At 43.2% G+C, this 20124-nt stretch overlaps 1 protein-coding gene across 6 annotated transcripts in view; it reads right to left on the bottom strand.

The window, feature by feature from the left end:
• SEC22C (SEC22 homolog C, vesicle trafficking protein) overlaps window positions 1-20124 on the bottom strand; it is a 205348-nt gene that overhangs the window by 113704 nt on the left and 71520 nt on the right. For all 6 annotated transcript variants that reach the window (XM_086941103.1, XM_086941100.1, XM_086941101.1 and 3 more), the window contains one exon: window positions 5681-5860. In XM_086941103.1, the coding sequence (XP_086797229.1) occupies window positions 5681-5860 (180 nt within the window). The remainder of the gene's footprint in view (window positions 1-5680; window positions 5861-20124) is intronic.

The raw sequence follows: 20124 nt of genomic DNA, 5'->3' as shown, positions 1-20124 counted from the left end.
AAATGCTTGGGGGGCTCTTCCCACACTGCCCCGGGGACCACCACCTCTCCGGGGCATCAGTTTACTTATGTGGGGTGCCTCCCGGGCCCGGCAAGCCCAGGGAACCACCACCTCCCGGGGCTTAAATAGAAATAAGGAAGTGTGGAGTGGCCCCCTTTCCATGAAAAAATAAATAAAAAAGAGGCAATGCCCCAGAGGGATGGGGTCCCTGGGGCCAATAATGGCCTCAGGAGGGGGGGGATGTGCGGCCACCCTCCTTAAAAAAGTTTTTTTTTTAAAATAAATATGAGGCCATGCCCTGGGGGATGGGGTCCCTGGGGCCGAAATTGGCCATGGGAGGGGGGATTTCTTCTGTTTAAAAAAAGAAATACTCAGGCCCTGGGGTATGGGGTCCCTAGGGCCCAAAAATAATTAAGGGAAGGGGGACGACACAGCCCACTTCCAAAAACCAGACAAAAAAAAGCCAGCATCTCGCTGGAGGCCCCGCCTCCTCCCTGCACCACTGTGCAAAAGCGCCTCCTGGTGGGTTCTGTGTTGGGGGATTAAGTCCCCTAAAATCTTAAGGGTCCTTAGGGGCCAACTAGCCCACCAGGTACCTCCAATAAGCCCCACACAGTGGGATTGCTGAGAGGTGGTCCGAGGCCACGCCCCTTTTTACACCACTCTGCAAACGTGCCTCCTGGCACTCTACTGGTTGTGGGAGGAAGTCCACTTTACTGCTGAGGGACTGTGGAGGCCAAGAAGCCTTCCTGGTAACTCCTGTAAGTCCTACGCAGCAGAATTCCTGAGCGCTGATCGGAGGCCCAGCCCCGTTTTCCCACCACTCGGCAAACGCGACTACTAGTTAAAGAAGCATTTGGAATGTAATAAGTCTCTCATTTGTGAAACTTACGGCTATTGGCGTTGTAAATGTAAACATTTATGTTTTTTGGAGCGGAGTGGATGTACGTTGTGTAGTGGAATTATGTGGTATGTTGTGCAGTGAAATTATGAGGATAGAAATTATGTGGTATTTAGTGTATAGGATTTATGTAGTAAGATTATGTGTTATGGAGAGTAATTATGTGGTATGGTAGTCTGTGTTGTGGAGTGGTAACCTCAGGTTTAGTCTTCCTCGTTTCCACAGAAGCTAAACTATAAACTCAATGAGACAAAAAAAAGAAGGAACCACTGAGGAGCACTTCTGGACCTAGTCAGAGGTATGAGTAGGGCCACTGGAATTATGGGACTGTTCGGCTGCACCGATTTTTGGATAATTAGAAATTTTCTGCATTTGACACATAATCCATCATCTGCTGCATAATCTGCAGATTGGAACAAAAAAAACCTTGTTTCTAGATCAAACATTACCAAAAATGCAGCGACAAATGTTGCAGCCTGGAGGAAGGCCCTTGGCAAACCTGGAATGGTCACCTGTTACTTATTGCTAAATTTGGTTTTTAAATTGGTACTTATGGTGTGCAAACCACTCTTGTTTCTTTCAGCACCTCTCTTCCTTCTTTCTTCTACACCTCTTGCCTCTTTCTGCACCTTTGTTGCTTCTCTATGCACCCCTCTTGTCTCTTTCTGTACCCCTGGTCCCTCTTTCTGCACATCTCTTCCCTCTTTCTGCACTTCTCTTCCCTCTTTCTGCACCCTTCTTGTCTCTTTCTGAGCCTCACTTGCCTCTTTTTGCACCTCTCTCACCTCTTTCTGCACCAGTCTTGCCTCTTTCTGCATCTCACTTGCCCCTTTCTACACTTCTCTTCCTTTCTAGTTTCTTTCTGCAACTCTCTTGTCTGTCATCACTTCTATTGCTTCTTTCAGCAACTCGTCTCTTTCAGCACTTCTCTTCTTGCCTCTTTCTGCACCCCTTTCCCTCTTTCTGCATCTCTCTTGCCTTTTTGTGCAGCCCTGTTCCCTTTTTCTGCACTTCTCTTGCCTCTCTGCACCCCTCCTGCCTCTTTCTGCACCTCTGGTGGTTCTTTCAGCACTTCTCTTGCTTCTTTCTACACCAGTCTTGCTTTTTTCTGCACCACTCTTGCCTCTTTCTGCACCCACCTTCCATCATTCTGCAACTTTCTTGCCTGTTTCTGCACCCCTGTCCCCTCTTTCAACAGTTCTCTTGCTTCTTTCAGCACTTCTGTTGGTTCTTTCCGCACTACTCTTGCTTCTTTTGGCACCTGTCTTGCAAATTTCTGCAACCCTCTTCCCTATTTCTGCACCGATCTTGCCTCTGTCTGCACCCTTGTTCCATCTTTATGCACCTTGTTTGCCTGTTTGTGCAACTTTCTTGCCTCTTTCGGCAGTTCTTTTGCCTCCTTCTGCACCTCTGTTGATTCTCTGTGCACTTTTCTTGCCTCTTTCTGCACCCCTCTTGCCTCTCTCTGTACCCATGTTGCTTCTTTCTGCACTTCTCTTGCTTCTTTCTGTACCTCTCTTACTTCTTTCTATTATAACCTGCTGTTATTGATTGGGTGGGTCCCAGGCACTTCACACCACTTGGAGTCAAGCTAGCTGGGCTGATGAGAGGTGTTACCTCGAAACCGGTCCGGTCCTCAGATGCTTGATTCCGTTCTGGGAAGGACATGGCTTTTGTAGTTCGGACTGGACTGTTCCCATGGGGCAACAGGGTCAGAGCTGATTTGCATATCGCCATTGTCTAACCCAGGGTGGTGTGGAGTCCAAAAAACGATGGATTTGGGCCCAGATCTTTTGACTGGGGTGAATGTGTGACATTGATCCACATTCGGTCCATCACTTGTTGTTTTTGCAATTGCCGCCCTGAGTGCGCTGGGGATGCCCAGACGTGGGTCCCAGGCACTTCACACCACTTGGAGTCAAGCTAGCCGGGCTGATGAGAGGTGTTACCTCGAAACCGGTCCGGTCCTCGGATGCTTGATTCCGTTCTGGGAAGGACATGGCTTTTGTAGTTCGGACTGGACTGTTCCCATGGGGCAACAGGGTCAGAGCTGATTTGCATATCGCCATTGTCTAACCCAGGGTGGTGTGGAGTCCAAAAAACGATGGATTTGGGCCCAGATCTTTTGACTGGGGTGAATGTGTGACATTGATCCACATTCGGTCCATCACTTGTTGTTTTTGCAATTGCCGCCCTAAGTGCGCTGGGGATGCCCAGACGTGGGTCCCAGGCACTTCACACCACTTGGAGTCAAGCTAGCCGGGCTGATGAGAGGTGTTACCTCGAAACTGGTCCGGTCCTCGGATGCTTGATTCCGTTCTGGGAAGGACATGGCTTTTGTAGTTCGGACTGGACTGTTCCCATGGGGCAACAGGGTCAGAGCTGATTTGCATATCGCCATTGTCTAACCCAGGGTGGTGTGGAGTCCAAAAAACGATGGATTTGGGCCCAGATCTTTTGACTGGGGTGAATGTGTGACATTGATCCACATTCGGTCCATCACTTGTTGTTTTTGTTATTGATTGTGAAACATTTGACTGGAATAATAATGAAATGTTGATAGCTGAATCCGTAATGAAACAACGGAAAGTCTGTTTTATGCTAATTAGGCACAGGAAATTACATGTGGCGTTTTAAGGATAAGGAAGCAGATTGTAACCTGACCCATGATCGAAGAGCCGGGAGCTCTGAAACGCATTGGGACAGCGTTGATGCACTTATCTAAATAAACACGCTCAGAACATATCAGAGCGACGGTGTGTTTTTCCTTCGGTTTCGGCTAGCAACACCAAAAAGGAAAATTACCTACAGGCGATGGGAGATATATATATATATATATATATATATTTTTTTTTTATTTTTTATTTTTTTATTTTTTTTAAAGCAGTTGGCACATTTGCACATTGAAAAAAGTGTTTAGATGTTTTGAAGCTGGTGTGCGAAGTTCTTCTTTCAAGTGGGAAGGAAGAGTGTTTGGATAGATAGATATATATAAAATATTTAAAAGATACCAAATCTTCATACTATATTTATAAATACAAAGATACATAAAATCAAAATAAAGGCTCTGAACACCTAACACAGACTGTGGCTGCAGACAGCCTTGGCATGAGTTTGTAAGGCTGCTAGTCCAAACATATCCCTTCATTATAAACTTTAGAAGTGCTATCAGCGTTTTCAATTTTTCATTTCTCCACTGCACAATTTATCATAATCTTCAAAAAATTCCATTTGTATTTGTCTACCTTCCTGCATTGCTGTCAATTCTCCTAAACATGAACTCCAGCTGCAAACATTTTTAGGACTGGTTCCTCAACTTTCCTAAATGCAGATACATATTTACAAATAATGTAAAAATGTTTCTATAAATAATACACTTTTATTTTAATCCTTAGTTGTCATCAGAAGTAGTTTGTATAACAGTTTATCTAATCATACCATTCACTACTCACCCTATGTAACTATATTCAGGACCACTGGAATTATGCGCTTATGTGGCCCTGACATTTTCCATATAATTAAATATTTACCGAGCTTGCCACGTATTCAATTATATGTTGCATGATTTGCAGATTTTAAGGAAAAAATATTTCAAGTTCATGTGGTTCAAAAGTTAATTAAAATGAGGCCACGCTTGTTAATGATCCCATCAAATGTTAGCTGGTCATTTTCAGTTGCTGATTGCGCTATTTACACTGATACTAGTGAGGTGTAACTAAATCATGTTTAGATGTGTAAAAGGATAATATAATAATTTAATACTGCTACAAATTGTGCTGCATCACATTGTTAATTTGCCTCTTCTTGCTGCATAATTACGTCCTCACTTGCCACATAATTTGGTCCTCCGCTGCCACATAATTCTAGTGGCCTTCAATATATTATATGTATTTAAAGTTTGTTTATAACTGTTCCAATGTCTGACCTTAAAAAAACTGCTTATAAATAAATAAATTCAAAAAGCAATTTTCCTTCTTGTTAAAGACTTGAGCTAAGATAAGATGGGCAAAGGTTTTGGTCTGAGCGGAAGGACCAATGTAGTAGAGCAGAAGGAGACACAGTAGGCAGAAGGAATATTTAATTTTACAATCGCTTGCAGTTAATCAGCCCCACTTATATACCAAGAGTGTACTGTGAATAAGTCAGGCACTCTATTGATCAAATTGAGCACATTCCAAAAAGTCCTGTTTACAATGCATGATAAATGACCCATGTGTGATTTGCAGTAACTGAATAGCAGATCCACTGCCTTCAGATTTATACTATTAAAATGTGTGTATTCACGTTATTTCCTGGTGTCTTTTTTCCAGCTAGCGGGCGCATAGTTCTGTACAGGGGTCAGGTTATCACAGAGAATTTATAATTTCTACTATCATAAGCAGTTAGAAATGTGATTATTATTGCCCCTTTTAATATCCTATATTCTGGGACTCAAAAATTGAAAGTGAGATCGTTGTCTCTTATAACAAGTTGTGCCATTTGAAATGGGGCATCAAATGCAGATTTTGATGCTCTGTGCAAGAAAACCCTCATATAGCAGCATTTGCCATGCATTTAACATTGCTCCCCCAAGTGGTGGTAAAGAATAAAGATCAGAAGGTTAAACCTGGGATGAATGAGTTTCCAAGAAAAGAAGCACGCATTCTATCACAGAGAATAAAACAAAACAATGCACATTTCTGACCTGGTTAAGTATCACCGAAAACAAATGATATTTTACTGTAGTTCCTTATAAAAAAAAAGTCCCAGAAGGGTTGTCTGTGTCATGCTGTAACTCACCGACATCCACATGCGCATGCGCGTGCCCATTTGCCACACCATTCTTTTCCTCAATCTCATCCAGCTTTAGGACGATAGGAGACGGGGAAGTCCGCTTTTCCGGCATATTCGCCAAGCCCATCTTCATCTGAATGTTGCTTGCGTAATTAAACTGCCACTTCACTTTCTGAATAACACTATCTAGAACAGGTGAGAATACATTCCATGAAAAGGTGTTGGGATACATCAAAGCAAATACCATTTCTGTTATGACCTTCCTCAAATGAACTTATATTGATTTAGTGAACACATGTTAAATAAAACGTAAGTTGGTTTGTCCCAGGCCATCTCTACCCTATTCAGAACTATGGATGGGCCATGGAACCTCCGGGAGTGCATTTTAGAATGTTGATGTACCCCAGTCGGATTTTTACCTTATGGCTGAGGGAGCTTTTGTGGCAGTTGGGAACGCCTATCAAGAGAATAAACCTACCAGTTATATCTGGATGTTCCGGATTTCTTCTTTCACACTTCGTTTCAAGTGACAACGACTACAATATGATGTGCAAGGGGCAGCTTGGGGTTCCCACCCCTGTAATCTACGTCTCTGCATCTGCCGGCTTTTGAGCTCCTTGAACCTGTACTGTGTTTGTTATGTTTTCAATTATATACCATACTATCTCTGTCCTGAAATCTTCCACCCCGTGAGAGGACGCTTCTGCTCATAGAGTATTTATCTGGGCTTTCTGTGGCTTGTTTCAGTTAGCCCTGAAGCATACCCGCTTGTGAGCTTGTTGCCAGTGTGTTTATAGTGCTGTTACATAAACTCAGAGTGCAGGACTCATTCCATATTGTGTGTGTGTCTTTCAGTCAGCGGTTTGTCAATACGGAAGATTCAATCTCTGGCCTCTTAAGAAACTTCAAGTTACCTGGATGTGGGACATGCTTTTTAGGTCTCGCCTGGAATTAGCATCCGAAGGATACGTCCAGGCTGGAGACTTATAGCTGCCTGTCTCGGGAGAATGAGGGACAAGAGGGTGTTACGAGCTTGAAAGCCGGATTTATGTGCGCGAACACGCACGTCGGCTCCGTCAACATTCTGAGCAACATGCGTGCGCACACAGCCAGCCACCACACAGAGTGAAACACACGCGCGCTGGTTACTTTCACTTTCCATCCCCCCACCAGTCATCGGCTCTTTTTACACACGCACGCATGCATGCATGCATACATACACACACAGACACACGCGCACACACAGGCACACACGCGCACAAACACACACACAGACACAGACACTCGCGCACACACACGCGCGCGCGCGCACACACATCCCCCCCTCACACCCCACTCACCGAGTTCTTTTTGTGTGTCCCTCTCTCCCTCGGCAGGCAGCGGGTCATCCTCAGCAGCAGGCGGGGCTCTCCACGAGCACTGGAGCCCCGCTAGCTGACACGCAAATCTTCCGGCTGACGAGCACAGGAGCGCTTCAGCACAGGAGCGCGGGGTAGGCTCCCGTCTGCTTCCTGTCTTTTTGCGGCCCTGCCCCCGTCGCAACACAGGTTGCCTGGCTTCCTGTTCAAGCCGGGCTGCGGTGGTGAATTTTTATTGGTCTCGGCAGCTGCGAGGAGATATTTTTTCCACACGCCAAGACACTTGATTAAACGGGCGGCAGGAAGCTGCGCTTTGAAACCCATCGCACCCACCAAGGAGAAGCAAACTGGGATGAAAAGAGGCAAGGGGAGCCCAAGTAACTCCGATAAAAGGAGGGGGCTGGAAAGCACTCACTGTGGACCTCTTCCTTAGGAAGGCATCCGCTTCGTCAACGAACAACAAGAGGATGCGGGAAAAGATAAGATTTTAGATTTTTAGTAGTTCAGCACATGTCAATTGTGTAAGAATGATGCATTAAATAGTAGTCATCTGTTATTTACAGCGCGTAAGCAGGGCAACAGTGCGTACGAAGTGCTAGATATGCTAGACATCGACAACACTAAAAATCATGTATCTCGTTGCCCGCACTCGATAAGACAAGGTTGCGCCACGGCATAGCTGCCTGTGTGTGCTTCTCTGCAGGAGGCACTACGGGTGCCGTGCAGGATGTTTTTGTTGCACCAGTTAGCAGGAAGAGCAGAAACCTATGGCCCTCCCTTTGCTCCCGACCCCCTAGCACTCACGGACATGTGTGTGTGCAATGGAGTTGGAGTCTTGTCTAAGCACAGTGCAGGGGCCATGCACTGGCTTAAAAGGGCCAGCCTGACCTGCCGCACCGCCATTCAGTCTTATGAGTTGAAATGCTGCGGTGTGCATCGGCGGGATCATGGTGATAAATGAGCTACTGCCATATGCCGTAGGAGACAGCCAGTGTGAAATTGGCTGGATAAAATGTTTTGGAATATTTACAAATCAATTAAAACATTATTTTTCGTGTTTCGACGCCCACAGCAGGCAGAGAGCATGTGGGGCTGGTATCCTGTTGTCCACGCTGCGCCTCATTGGACCTGCACTCTGTGTGTGCTACCAGCCGTTAAAAGGGTTTTCATCGCGCATGGATCATATCAGGCAGCATGCTTTTTAATTTTCCAAAATCCTGCCGGAAAAAAACATGCGGAGGGTTTCCAAACCTCTGAAACTGCTGCCAACCAGAACGAGACATCCTTAGGAGAGGCCACTTGCCTCGGACTCTCCATCCAGAAGGCCCAGGAAACGTGGCAGCTGAACATGTGTAAACAAAGCTTGGCCGAAGCGCTCAGCTTGGAGACCCCCAGGCACTTGTGAAATGGGAGCAGGCAGGTTAGTCACGCTGTGCACTGTGTTTATTTGATATCAGCAGCATGGGCTTAACTGTATTAGGTTAACCCAAATGTAATGGCATGGATGCGTAAAACGTGCTCAATTATAATTTCTTTACCTTTACATTTTTGGGCATATTTTAACACGGCATATTATAGTCTAGTAAAAACAGACTGAAAGGGAATGCCTGCTTGTACTACATTTTCTTCTTCAGCGGCTATGGTTCTATCTCAAACATTTTATTTGGTCTTTGAAATGGAGCATTGGAAACATTTTGAAAAATTGTACGTGCAGCCATGTGTTTGCTTGCAGAAATAGGGAAGTGTCACTTATAGTCATTGAATGTTATGTATAATTAAGCTGAAATTATAAAAATGTCACATGTAGCAATCTGAAACTTTGGGAGCTATGTTGCAAACACATGGAAGCAAGTGCAACGCTACACCTCCAGAGCTTTGTTTAAATCTAAACAAGTAGTATGGGTGCATGTGTATTTACATGGTGGGGTATTGTACTGTAACTGCTCTCCAGTGACACTGTGCTATAACTCAGTATTCATTTAAAAATCAATGTTTTGTTGGAAAACAGTGACCAGCACTTTCTGGTTTGCATCTGCCACCCCATGCTTCCTTTGTGCACCCTGTATAACCTTGTCTTCGCATTCACTGCCCTGCTCTGGGCTGTCGGACCCCCATTGCCTACTGTGTTCAGGGCTGGTGATTGCTGCCTTTGTGAGCTGGCGAGTGAGGCTGTAGGCCCATGCTTGCTGAAGCGTTGGTATCTGTTTGCATTGTGGGAGGCGCGGTGTCCTGGGTGTGGGTGGTGTCATGAAGGCGCAACGGCCAAGGTGTGCTCTACAAGGAAATTTCTCAAATGCACTGCTAAAAAGGGTGAAGGACACGTGCAGCACAAAATACATTTTTGCTAATGTTAGGTGTGGTCCCTGTTGGTGGTATGCTCACCCGTTGTCGTTCCTGCCCAGAGTTGGCTCACACATTGCGTTACACAGCCTTTTGGCTTCCTTTTCCTGGTATAGTGGGCTTTAATCGTAAAGTACACCCATTGGTCTTTAAAAGCTGAAGTGTTCGCTGCTTTTATCATCACTTGGTCAGGCTCCTCTGTGGTGATCTTTCTATAGCTTTGATGAGCCTGTGCCTTTCCTTACATTACATACAGCAAGTATTGTCATCTGCCCAGTCACACAATTCATCAGTTCCCAGACCTTTTCAGACCATTCCAGGAGTACCTCAGGAAAATAAACTGACTGTCTGCCCTTGTTCTACACTTTGCTTCCTGTTTCCTTTGCGCCCTATCATCTGCCTCTCTCCTTCCCCGGTCTCCTCTCTTCCCTTGTCTCCCTTCCCTACTGGTCTGCTCTTCCCTGCCCCTCATCCCCTCTTGTGCCATCTTTCTACTCTGCTCCTCTCCTCCTGTGCCCCCTCCTCTCTCCTCCTGTGTCCCCTCCTCTCTCCCCCCCTCATCGCTCATCCTCTTTCCTCCTCTCCTCCTGAGTCCCCTCCTCTCTCCTCCTGTGCGCCCTCCTCTCTCCTCCTCTCGTCCTGTGTCCCCTCCTCCTGTATCCCCTCCTCCTGTGTCTCCTCTCCTCCTCCTGTGTCCCCTCCTCCTGTGTCCCCTTCACCTGTGTCCCCTCCTCCTGTGTCCCCTCCTCTCTCCTCCTGTGTCCCCCCTGTGTCGCCCTCCTCTCTCCCCCTGTGTCCCCTCCTCTCTTCCCCTGTGTCCCTTCCTCTCTCCCCCCTCATCGCTCATCCTCTCTTCTTGTGCGCCCTCCTCTCGTCCCATGTCACCTCCTAAAATGAAAAGATGAGGTGAGGGAGAGCAGAATTGATGGTTTCTGAAACAACCGAAAATACCATGACCGCATGTAGATGAAAAATAAAAGGGATAATGTCCTTTTACATGGAAGGGTGTGAATAAAACTAAGCATCCCAAACATCGTGGACACTTTATTTCATGGCTACGTCACTCTCCAGCGCAATGCCATAATGCTTCTTCAGTGTAACTGTATGGCATCCCCAGACAATCCTAGAGTAATGCAAGAGCATTTCGCCACTGCATCAACAGGACAGCTCGCTGGTGCATATTTAAAACATCTCCTGGTGCAGTGTAACACATCTTTCCTGTGCAAGGTCGGATTTTTGGTTTTGGGAATATGGCATGGAATTAGATCCGAGGAACAGAGGGGTGCTTACCAAAGAATATTACTACAGCAAAAGTATCTCAAACCCTGAGGTACAATACATGTATCCAGGGCAATAAACAGAAAAGCATGTCGCTGCTACTTTGTCAAAGCATCTTCACGTGCAACACCACAGCATGTCTTCAGTGAAATGTTCAACTATCTCTCCATCTATGTCTTCCGCGTTTTCAAAGAGCATCTCAATTGCGCATTTCAAGAGGATGTCTTTGGCCAAGGCAACAGCGGGTCATCTCTTCAGTGAAATGCCTGATTAACTTTCCAGCTGTCTGGTACAAGGGATTTCCCGTGTAATTCAACAGCATCTCACACGTGCATTGCAAGAGGATCTTTTGCGCCACATAATTACATTCTACTGAATGCAACACACACTCCACACAATACCACTCAGTGCCACATAATTATATTCTACATAATTACACTGCACTCAATGCAACATACACTCCAAACAATACCCCTCAGTGCCACATAATTACACGCCACACAATTACACTCAACTAAATACAACATACACTCCTCATAATACAACTCAGTGCCACTTAATTACACGCAACATAATTACACTCTACTCAATGCAACATACACTCCAAATACCACTCAGTGCCACATAGTTACATGCCACATAATTACACTGCACTCAATGCAACATATACGCGAAATACCATTCAGTGCCACATAATTAGATGCTACATATTTACACTGCGCTCAACGCAACATACGCTCCAAATACCACTCAGTGCCACATAAATACACGCCACATAATTACTCTATCTATCTATCGCCCCCACTCTATCTATCTATCCATCGCCCTCACTCTATCTATCTATCGCCCTCACTCTATCGATCTATCACCCTCACTCTATCTATCGCCCTAACGCTATCTGTCTATTTATCGCACTCACTCGATCTATCGCCATCACTATCTATCTATCTTGCGATCGCCCTCACTCTATCTATCGCTTTACTTTGATTATCTATCGCCCTCACTCTATCTATCTGTCGCCCTACCTCTATCGCCCGCCCTCTATCTATCTATCGCACTCACTTTATCTATTGCATCACCACAGCATCACTCAGCACTACCACAGCATCACTCAGGGCACCACAATATCACTATACGCTACCACAGCATCACTGAACAGTACAGCATCACTCGTCGCCACCACAACATCACTCAGTGCCACCACAGAATCAATCTGTGCAATCATTACTATTCACCAAAAAGATCCTTACGCTCCGAACACAGTCACCTACTGGTAGTGCCACGCACCAGGACGGTGACATGGGGCGATAGAAGCTTTACCAACGCTGCAGCCAAAATCTGGAACATGCTCCCAAAGGAAATAAAATTGTCACCATCGTTATTTCAATTTAGAAAATTGGTAAAAACCTGGTTATTCGATCAATAATCCGCTCAGTAACAATACGTTTGAAGGCAGATACCACCTTATTCTGGGATTTTCAGCAAAATTATAGCGCCAAGACACCCATGGGTATACGCCGCGCTTTATAAATTTTTAAAATAAATAAATAAATAAATCATTCAACAACAACTGGTTCAAATATACGCTATCAATGTTTCAAGCTTTATTGCAAATGTCACAAAAAGATGTTAATATTTCACTTCTGTTCTTGGATTTTCGTCACAATAAAATACACTGAACATAATTTCACAAAAGTTCTTTAGAAAAGTTTAAGCTATTGCCATTATAAATTACAATAACTTTTATTTAAGTATTAGTTATTTAAAAAAATTAAACGCCATTGTTATTTGTAATATCAATACATCTAAGTCATGTAAATACAAAACATATTGCATTACAAATGCTATAGGTATCACATTTGCGAAAGTTATAACTATTGGCATTGTAAATGACAAAGCTATTAATTTAGCGATTTTCAAAAACAACACATAAATAAAAACTTTGCCATTTACAATACCAATAGCGCAAACTTTCCTAATGCGAGACCTATTGTATTGCAAATGCTTGTTTGAGGAGAGTTTGTGTTTGCGTTGTGTGGCCTCTCAGAGGTATCTGTGCTGTCATCTTTCTACTGTCTGGAGGAATATCAGTATTATTGCGGTATCGATTGTCACTGAGTTTTTTATGTCATGCCTGTCTGTGGTTGCGTTCGTATCCTATCCGGTTGGCACAGTTCAAGTGATTGACTGGTTCTATTCTTTGTCATGCACACCATATTAGAGCTCCGATCTTTACCTGTTTCTAGTCTTGTGGAGCCGTACACCACTGATAGGCAACATTCGAATTTAGATATTGCTGCATACCATATCAGGACTCTGATCTCTGCCTGTTTATAGGCTTGTGGATTTATACACCGCTTACAGGCACAGCTCAAATTTAGATCTTTCCGTGTTTTTTCGCTGATAAGCACAGGTTGTAGGTTGCCTGCATTTTCAGTGTCCTCACAGCCAGATGACTGGGTGTGGCAGAGGCTAGCCCAGAATTTGCTTTTCAGCTGGTGAATTAATTCTAAGGCTGCAGACGTCAAACTCTAATCTTAAAGAGACAGTACCTATTTAAAGAGTCTAATGTTGTCTTTTTAGGACTGAGTAGAACTATTTGGAAAATAAATCTGGCATTGAATAGATTATATGAATTACAATGCACATGTGTGTTTTAAATTATGTTTAACCTTGCACGTCTTCCATATACAGTACAACATAATATAGAATAGATAAGCAATTGTAGTGTTTTAACTTATATAATTTTTTTCCCTTTTTTCTTATTTAATTATTTATGTTTTCCTTACTTGTGCAGCTTATTTAAATATTTATTTTTCTAATTGTCCTTTCAATATGGCTGTAGCAAATATGAGTCAAACCCCACCATTTTTGAATGAGGAAGGAGAACCAGATAATCCTTGGGATAGATGGGTTCTAATTTTGCATTCTTATTTAATTGCCACAGGGGGTGAAATCTATCTTCTGTAAGAAAACAACACATATTGTTGCATAATTTAGGAATTGAAGGAAGAAAGGTTTATGAGTATTTTCGGACAATGGTAGTGGGGTGGAGGAGGGAGAGGAAGATGATTTTACTACAACGTTAAGAAAACTAGGAATCCATTTTGAGGAAAGATTAAATGTGGTGCTTGAGCGGCATACATTTTATAAGGGTAAGTATGAAAATGTTACCTCATACATAGCAACGTTAAGGGGGTTGTCGGGCTGCTTGTGAGTTTGGACCCTTAACGGATTCCTTGATCAGAGATCAATTGGTCCGATGCACCAACGACTACAAGGTCCAAGAGAGAATCTTAACTCAAAATCCTGACCTAGATGAAGCAATTCATATAGCCAAGAGTATTGAGCATACTGCTTTTTGTGTAAAAGAAATGAAACTTAATAAGGATAATAGTATAGATGAAAAGGAAGTAAATGCTATACAAGATGCAGACCAAGTACTCAAAGTTAAAGATGGAAAACAAACAGTTAAATCCAGGTTAAGAAATGAAAACATGAAATACTATAGATGTGGAAATATTAATCATCTCGCTAATCACCCCAAATGTCTGCTAGAAGTGTGAACTGTAGAAAATGTAACAGGACAGGGCACTTTGCGAAAATGTGTAAACAAGGATTACAGGAAAAGAAGTACATGTTGCCCATACAGAGGTACATTCTGAACACAAGGATGATAAAAACGTATTTTTAAAGTGTATAATCAGGAGGAGGATGACAAAGTTAGGTATCCATCATGTGATATTCAACTAGATGGTAAAACTATCAGTACTTTTGCCGACTCATGTTCACCATACACCTTAATTGATAATGGAATCTTTCATGATAATTTTAAAGAGAATGAGTATGTCTTAGAGAAGCCAGATATACATCTGGGTGGTAAAGGGTATGGTGAAACTGACAATTTCCTTTAAAGACAGACACTCTATTGGTAAGGTTTATATCACAGAGAAGGGGTGCAATTTATTAGGTTGGAAATTCCAAAGAGATCTGGGTATAACATTAGATCCTAATAATGAGGAAAAGGTTCTACTCATAGACAGAAACTTAGTGGGAAAAGATGTATGTGAGGATTTTATAGAAGTATTCGCAGATGAAATAGGCATGCTTAATAATTGTCTACACAAGATCAACTTAAATCGGATGCTGTTCCTCTTGTACTCAAAACATGTTCCATTATTTTACTCATGCGCAAACGATTAAAAGAAGAGCTGAAGAAGTTGGAAGAACAAGGTGTAGTTGAAGCTGGGGAGAGGTCAGAATGATTAGCCCCTTTTGCTATAACGTCCCAAAAAGAAGGAATAAATATTCGCCTGTGTGTGGATTTGAGGAGTTTGAATGCCAATATATGGATTGACAGGTTTACCCTTCCAAAAATAAATTAAATGCTGAGAATTATACATGATGCCAAGTACTTTTCAGTATTAGATCTTTCTTCAGCATACCATCATGTTGCTCTCCACCCATATTCAAAAATACCTACAGCTTTTACCACTTGCTTTGGAACCTACAAATTCCTGAGGATGCCGTCTGGTCTTGCGTCTGCAGTGGTGGCATTCCAGAGAATAATGCAACATGTTCTATAGGGAGTGGATAAAACGATATGTTTCCAGGATGATATCCTGATCTATGGGTCCAATGAAGAAGAACACAACTGCAATTTTAGAAGAGGTTTTGAAAAACTAAGTAAGGCTGGTCTCGCCCTCAGAAAAAAAAGTAAAATAGTGGTAGCATCAGTAGACTTTTTGAGCCATAATCTTTCTAGCGAAGGAATAAAACAAAAATTTAATTTGATTGAATTGGTTTCTAAAGTTCCAATTCCTATGATAAAGATGAAATTAAATCTTTCCTAGGTCTAGCTGAGTACATGTCGAAACTCATCAAAAAAATATCAGTATTAGTCCAACCGTTTAGAGACATGTTAAAGAAGGATACTTCTTTTGAATGGTTACCTGACCATACCTTTACTTTCAACGAGATCAACAAAGCCATTGCCTCGGTCTCTCGCATTGGTAACTTTGATAGTAAAAGAGATACTACACTCACAACTAATGCCAGTAACACACTGAGTTCAGCAATGGGAAACTGTAAAACGATCTTAAAAGTACTGCACAGCACCAGAAATGGACTCAGGTGGGAAAGGTAAGTGTTAACTACTTTACTTACTATAGTCTGTTCTTGGGGATTAGGTCGTCAGCCAGGCAGCCGACTGTCCTCAGCAACTGGCTGGCTGAGTCTGCCTTCAGCAGTCCCCACGGAAATCATATTTGGTTTGCCACGGGAGCCCGTTTAGTTCAGGTAGCTTGTTCGAGTCCTCTCCTGGCGGATGGTCAATGAGTCTGACGGCAGGTCACAGGTCATGACTCCGACGACAGGTTTGCCAATACTGAATACTGAATTGTCCACGGGTGGCCCGGCCTGTACAAGCACTAGCTACTCAGCACTGCTTGAGACTGCACTGGACTGCTGCAAGCAGAGCCAGGAGCGCCATAATGATTGCGGCCGGCGGTGCCACCCGCAAACCTCTAAGGCGCTGGCCTTTACACTCCTGGAGACTGCAGCGCTACTAGTCTAGTAGGAGGCAGGACATGAAGTCCCCCCGCGGCGCCACGGCCAATGTATCAAACATATTGACAGTCTAGGTAGTACTTGTAGCTTTTGGGCATACTACAGGGCTGGCCGTAACTACAGGCTGGCTCAGAGGTGCGTCAAGTGACTCAGAGCTGCGCAAGCAGTGCGGTGACGCAGGAGTCAAATTGAATAAATATAATACATTGCCAGCACGGCCTTAGCTCTCAGCTGGCAGTCCTGACAAGTACCACGGAGTGCCACAAGCCAGCTGGAGCAGTGCACGCTGCCACAGGCGGCGCACTGCCAGCTGCAACACATAGTTTGTAGCGCTTCAGTGACAGCAAACATGTCATGCAAATATGCAATTCAGTGCTGTTATGCAGAGCACCACTCTACAATGTGTTAGTCTAATGCCTGTTGCGTGGTACTTGGCAGTACTGAATATCTCAAAGATAAAGTGACGTATATAGCGGCACGTTCGTAGATGCAAAACTAGTGGCACTACCAGGCTACCTTTTTAGGACCAACTTGGCATTCCAGCTGTCAAAATGACCTAGCAATAATAATTCACTAAAATATAGGTAGAGTGCACACTGGGTTGTCTCACAAGAGTATTTCTCACTCACTATATGTTAATAGCCATTTGTGGTACTATTCAGAAAAATAGGGGACTATTTTATACGTGAAAAGAAAACTCACTCATTGCTGCACTGTTTCACATATTCAGTTCTTCATCTCTTATATGCATTCTAGACAAAATGCAACCCTTTTTAGTTACTTTTTCCAGGTAACAAGAAAGGCAATACGTTGTTGAATGGCGTTTTAGGACCCGAGTGAAATTTACCGATTCATGCCCTTATATAGATACAATTCACATTGCCCTTATATAGGCATAGAAATCATAACCATATTTAGACATAGCCCATGCAGTCCAAATACAGGCATGGCTACTTCCACCCGTTCCAAAAAGCTACAACGATTTCTTGGAAAAATCGGCTTAAACAGTCAGGGACATCCCCTTGCTTGAATATTGATTTGTCCAAGAACTCATGGAGTTTTCAAAGAACTACCATGCCCTTGGGGTTCTTTGATGACGTTATTATGCCCAACTTTACGCCAAACTAGGCACCTTCAAGGTATAAATATTCCTACACTTGCTCTAGCAAGCACATGGTGGTTCGGAGCAGCTCGATTATCTACTTGCCCAACGCAGCTCGCTACAGCAAGTGCCGAAAGAAGCCGACCCTCCAGCTGACGCACTGATCGAGAAGCTGTCCTTTCTCTCGCCGAGAATCCAGCTCCAGTGTTTTCAAACTCCCCTTGCGGGGTGTTTGGAAATGGAGTCCCGAGATAAGAGATACCAGACCTCCTTCATTCTAAAACCAAGGTACGGAGTTGATTGAACCCTAAGAGAAATCTTGGATAGACTCTTGGCAAAGAAACTAAACCTATGCTACACCACACTTACTTCTTCCCTTGTACTAGAATTAGGTTAGGTATATTGGGGTAGGTGTATTTTTGAAGCACCAGTTGAGTACTTTTAGCCTTTGGTGTTTATGTATGTATTTATCTATGGCTTAGAAACCATACCATGCGTTTACAGTATCCTTTTATGATACTCTTCTTGCTGTGCTCATTATACTTTGCAACCAGTATTAAGATTGTAGCAGTTCACTTTACTTGCAAGAGAAAGAAGACTGTTCAAGAAATCCTTTTTTTGAAAAGCCCGTCTCTCTATTTTTCTCTGCACCTCTGATGAAACGAAGCATGCACGATTGACTGAGTAAAATATCTGTCTTTTGTTTCCACGACTCTGAAGATAAGTTTATTCTTGGGGAAACAAAGTTGTCATGTTAATGCGGTTGTCAGAAACGAATCCCTTCTTGTTTATTCAAGAAACTTTATAGTGACCTCTGAGTGAGCTGGCACTCATAATTAAGTTTAATATATTCGATAGAGACCTAGTCGACCTCAGTCCTACGTCAAATCTATAGGATATATTATTCAAATGCGCAGAGCCTATTGGGAATATAAGAACTACACTACATGGCGTCCAAGGTTTGGTAAGGCACTAATTTAACGCTAGATACTAGAGTAACTCAGTCGTGCTTTTCTCAGAGACCCCTTTTGCCCGTAAAATACTCCAATAGATGTCTGGAGTGGGTAAAAGGATAAATTATCCGCCATAACTGAGTAGGACGAAAATCCTATGTATTAGTTTTTGGTTTGTTCAACGTTGAAGGATACAGTGTTCCAAAATATTGTGCACCTTAACTTTGTTTCCTTGAAAATTGCTCTGCAAACTTTCAGTCAACAAAATGAGTGACGAAGAGAACGGTGGACCCGCAGTCAATAATGCCCTACCAGGTCTTAACGTTACAGGTTTCCAACAAAACAACCTGGATGCGATAATCATCCCGGAAAACTTAAGGAAAGCCATCAATATAAAGCTTATAGCAAATGGCCTATCACCAAGAGGTGGTAGGGTGATTTTTGTCATAGAGGCACATGAATATCGACAGACAGAGGTATTCTATTCATGTATTTTCTTCCCTGAAGAAAATCCAGTAACACATGTATTTCACTTCTACAAAGAAGAGGAAACTCCAATGGAATACACTCCTTTCGAGGATGTTGAAATTCTACTAACTTACCAAGAGCATGAGCTCTGGTTTAAAGGCACCCTACAACATCAAAATAACATTAGCAGGCTCGGTCCACTAGGTAGACCAGGAGCAACATGGCCGGTACTAGCCAGCTATACACCACATCCTGCCACTGAAGAAATGACAGGTGAGGAATTATTAGTTCAACTAAAACAACTAATCAAAATACATAGACGATTGGTTCAATATGTCATGCAGACTCTAAAAGTCCAACCTCCTATAAGGATTCCACAGCAAACCCCTCACCAGGGGAACACAAATAAAATCACACCGTAGACTAAACAATCAGTCATTGGTAAATTGCCCGCAAAAAGGGAACAAATTCCATTCTGGATAGCTCTAATAATTACTCAAATCGAGGCAATATTTCCTGATACTTCCCCTCATGAGAAACACAGGATTTTAACAATCTGTTTACAAATGGGGATCGCACCACACCTGGAGGACTGCGAAACTTGGGGTACAGTCTTTGCTGCAATCTACACAAAAACACATGGTGTTCCGTCAATGACGGTGATACCAGACGTCCTGAAACAGATTCAAAATAAATACGGGGCAGAGCCTGCTTTAAATCTAGGTATGAAATTACTGAAAGATTTTAAACAGGTCTCAGCTTTAATATTAGCTAATATTAAAGGTGAAGCAGCATCCGTGGCGATCCGCCAAAAAATAAGAGATATTGATGTAACTAAGCAACATATGAACTGGCCAGAATAATAGAAATATCCTATGAAGAACTAGGTAGAGATAGTTTGGGTGGGAAACCAGTCAAACCCCAACTAACAGAAAGTCCTGAAAAGGTTTTTATTAAAAACACTCTCACTACTCCTAAAAAGAAGTGGGAGAATACTAAACAAACTTCTAACAAAAAGAATTCCCAGTCCGGAGGAAGGTCTCCTCAAAAGTGGTATAAACTAAGGAATAGGGATAATTTGAGAAAACCTGATAGATATCAAGATACTGATACACGTTCCTCTCGTACCTTTCAGACTTCCTCACAGAAATCGGAAAGAAGAGGTTGGTCAGAGCACAAGGAAGAACGCGTGAAGTCCAAAGACGATCAACACGTTCCAAAAAATAAGAAAACCCAATTCTCCAAAAAGAAGGTAGCAGGGCTAAAAATCAGACATGCCGAGGATCTTGAGGACACAACTCAAGAATGGGGAGTGGCCCCAGACCATGCTGGACACCGCAGCAGAAGTCACCATAGCTCGTAAGATCTTGAAGGATCATCTGG

The sequence above is a fragment of the Lissotriton vulgaris genome, chromosome 10 (genome assembly GCF_964263255.1).
Source record: "Lissotriton vulgaris chromosome 10, aLisVul1.2, whole genome shotgun sequence".
NCBI classification, from domain to species: Eukaryota; Metazoa; Chordata; class Amphibia; order Caudata; family Salamandridae; genus Lissotriton; species Lissotriton vulgaris.
Note: the sequence above shows the minus strand (reverse complement) of the source record. Positions and strands in the feature narration are given on the sequence as shown.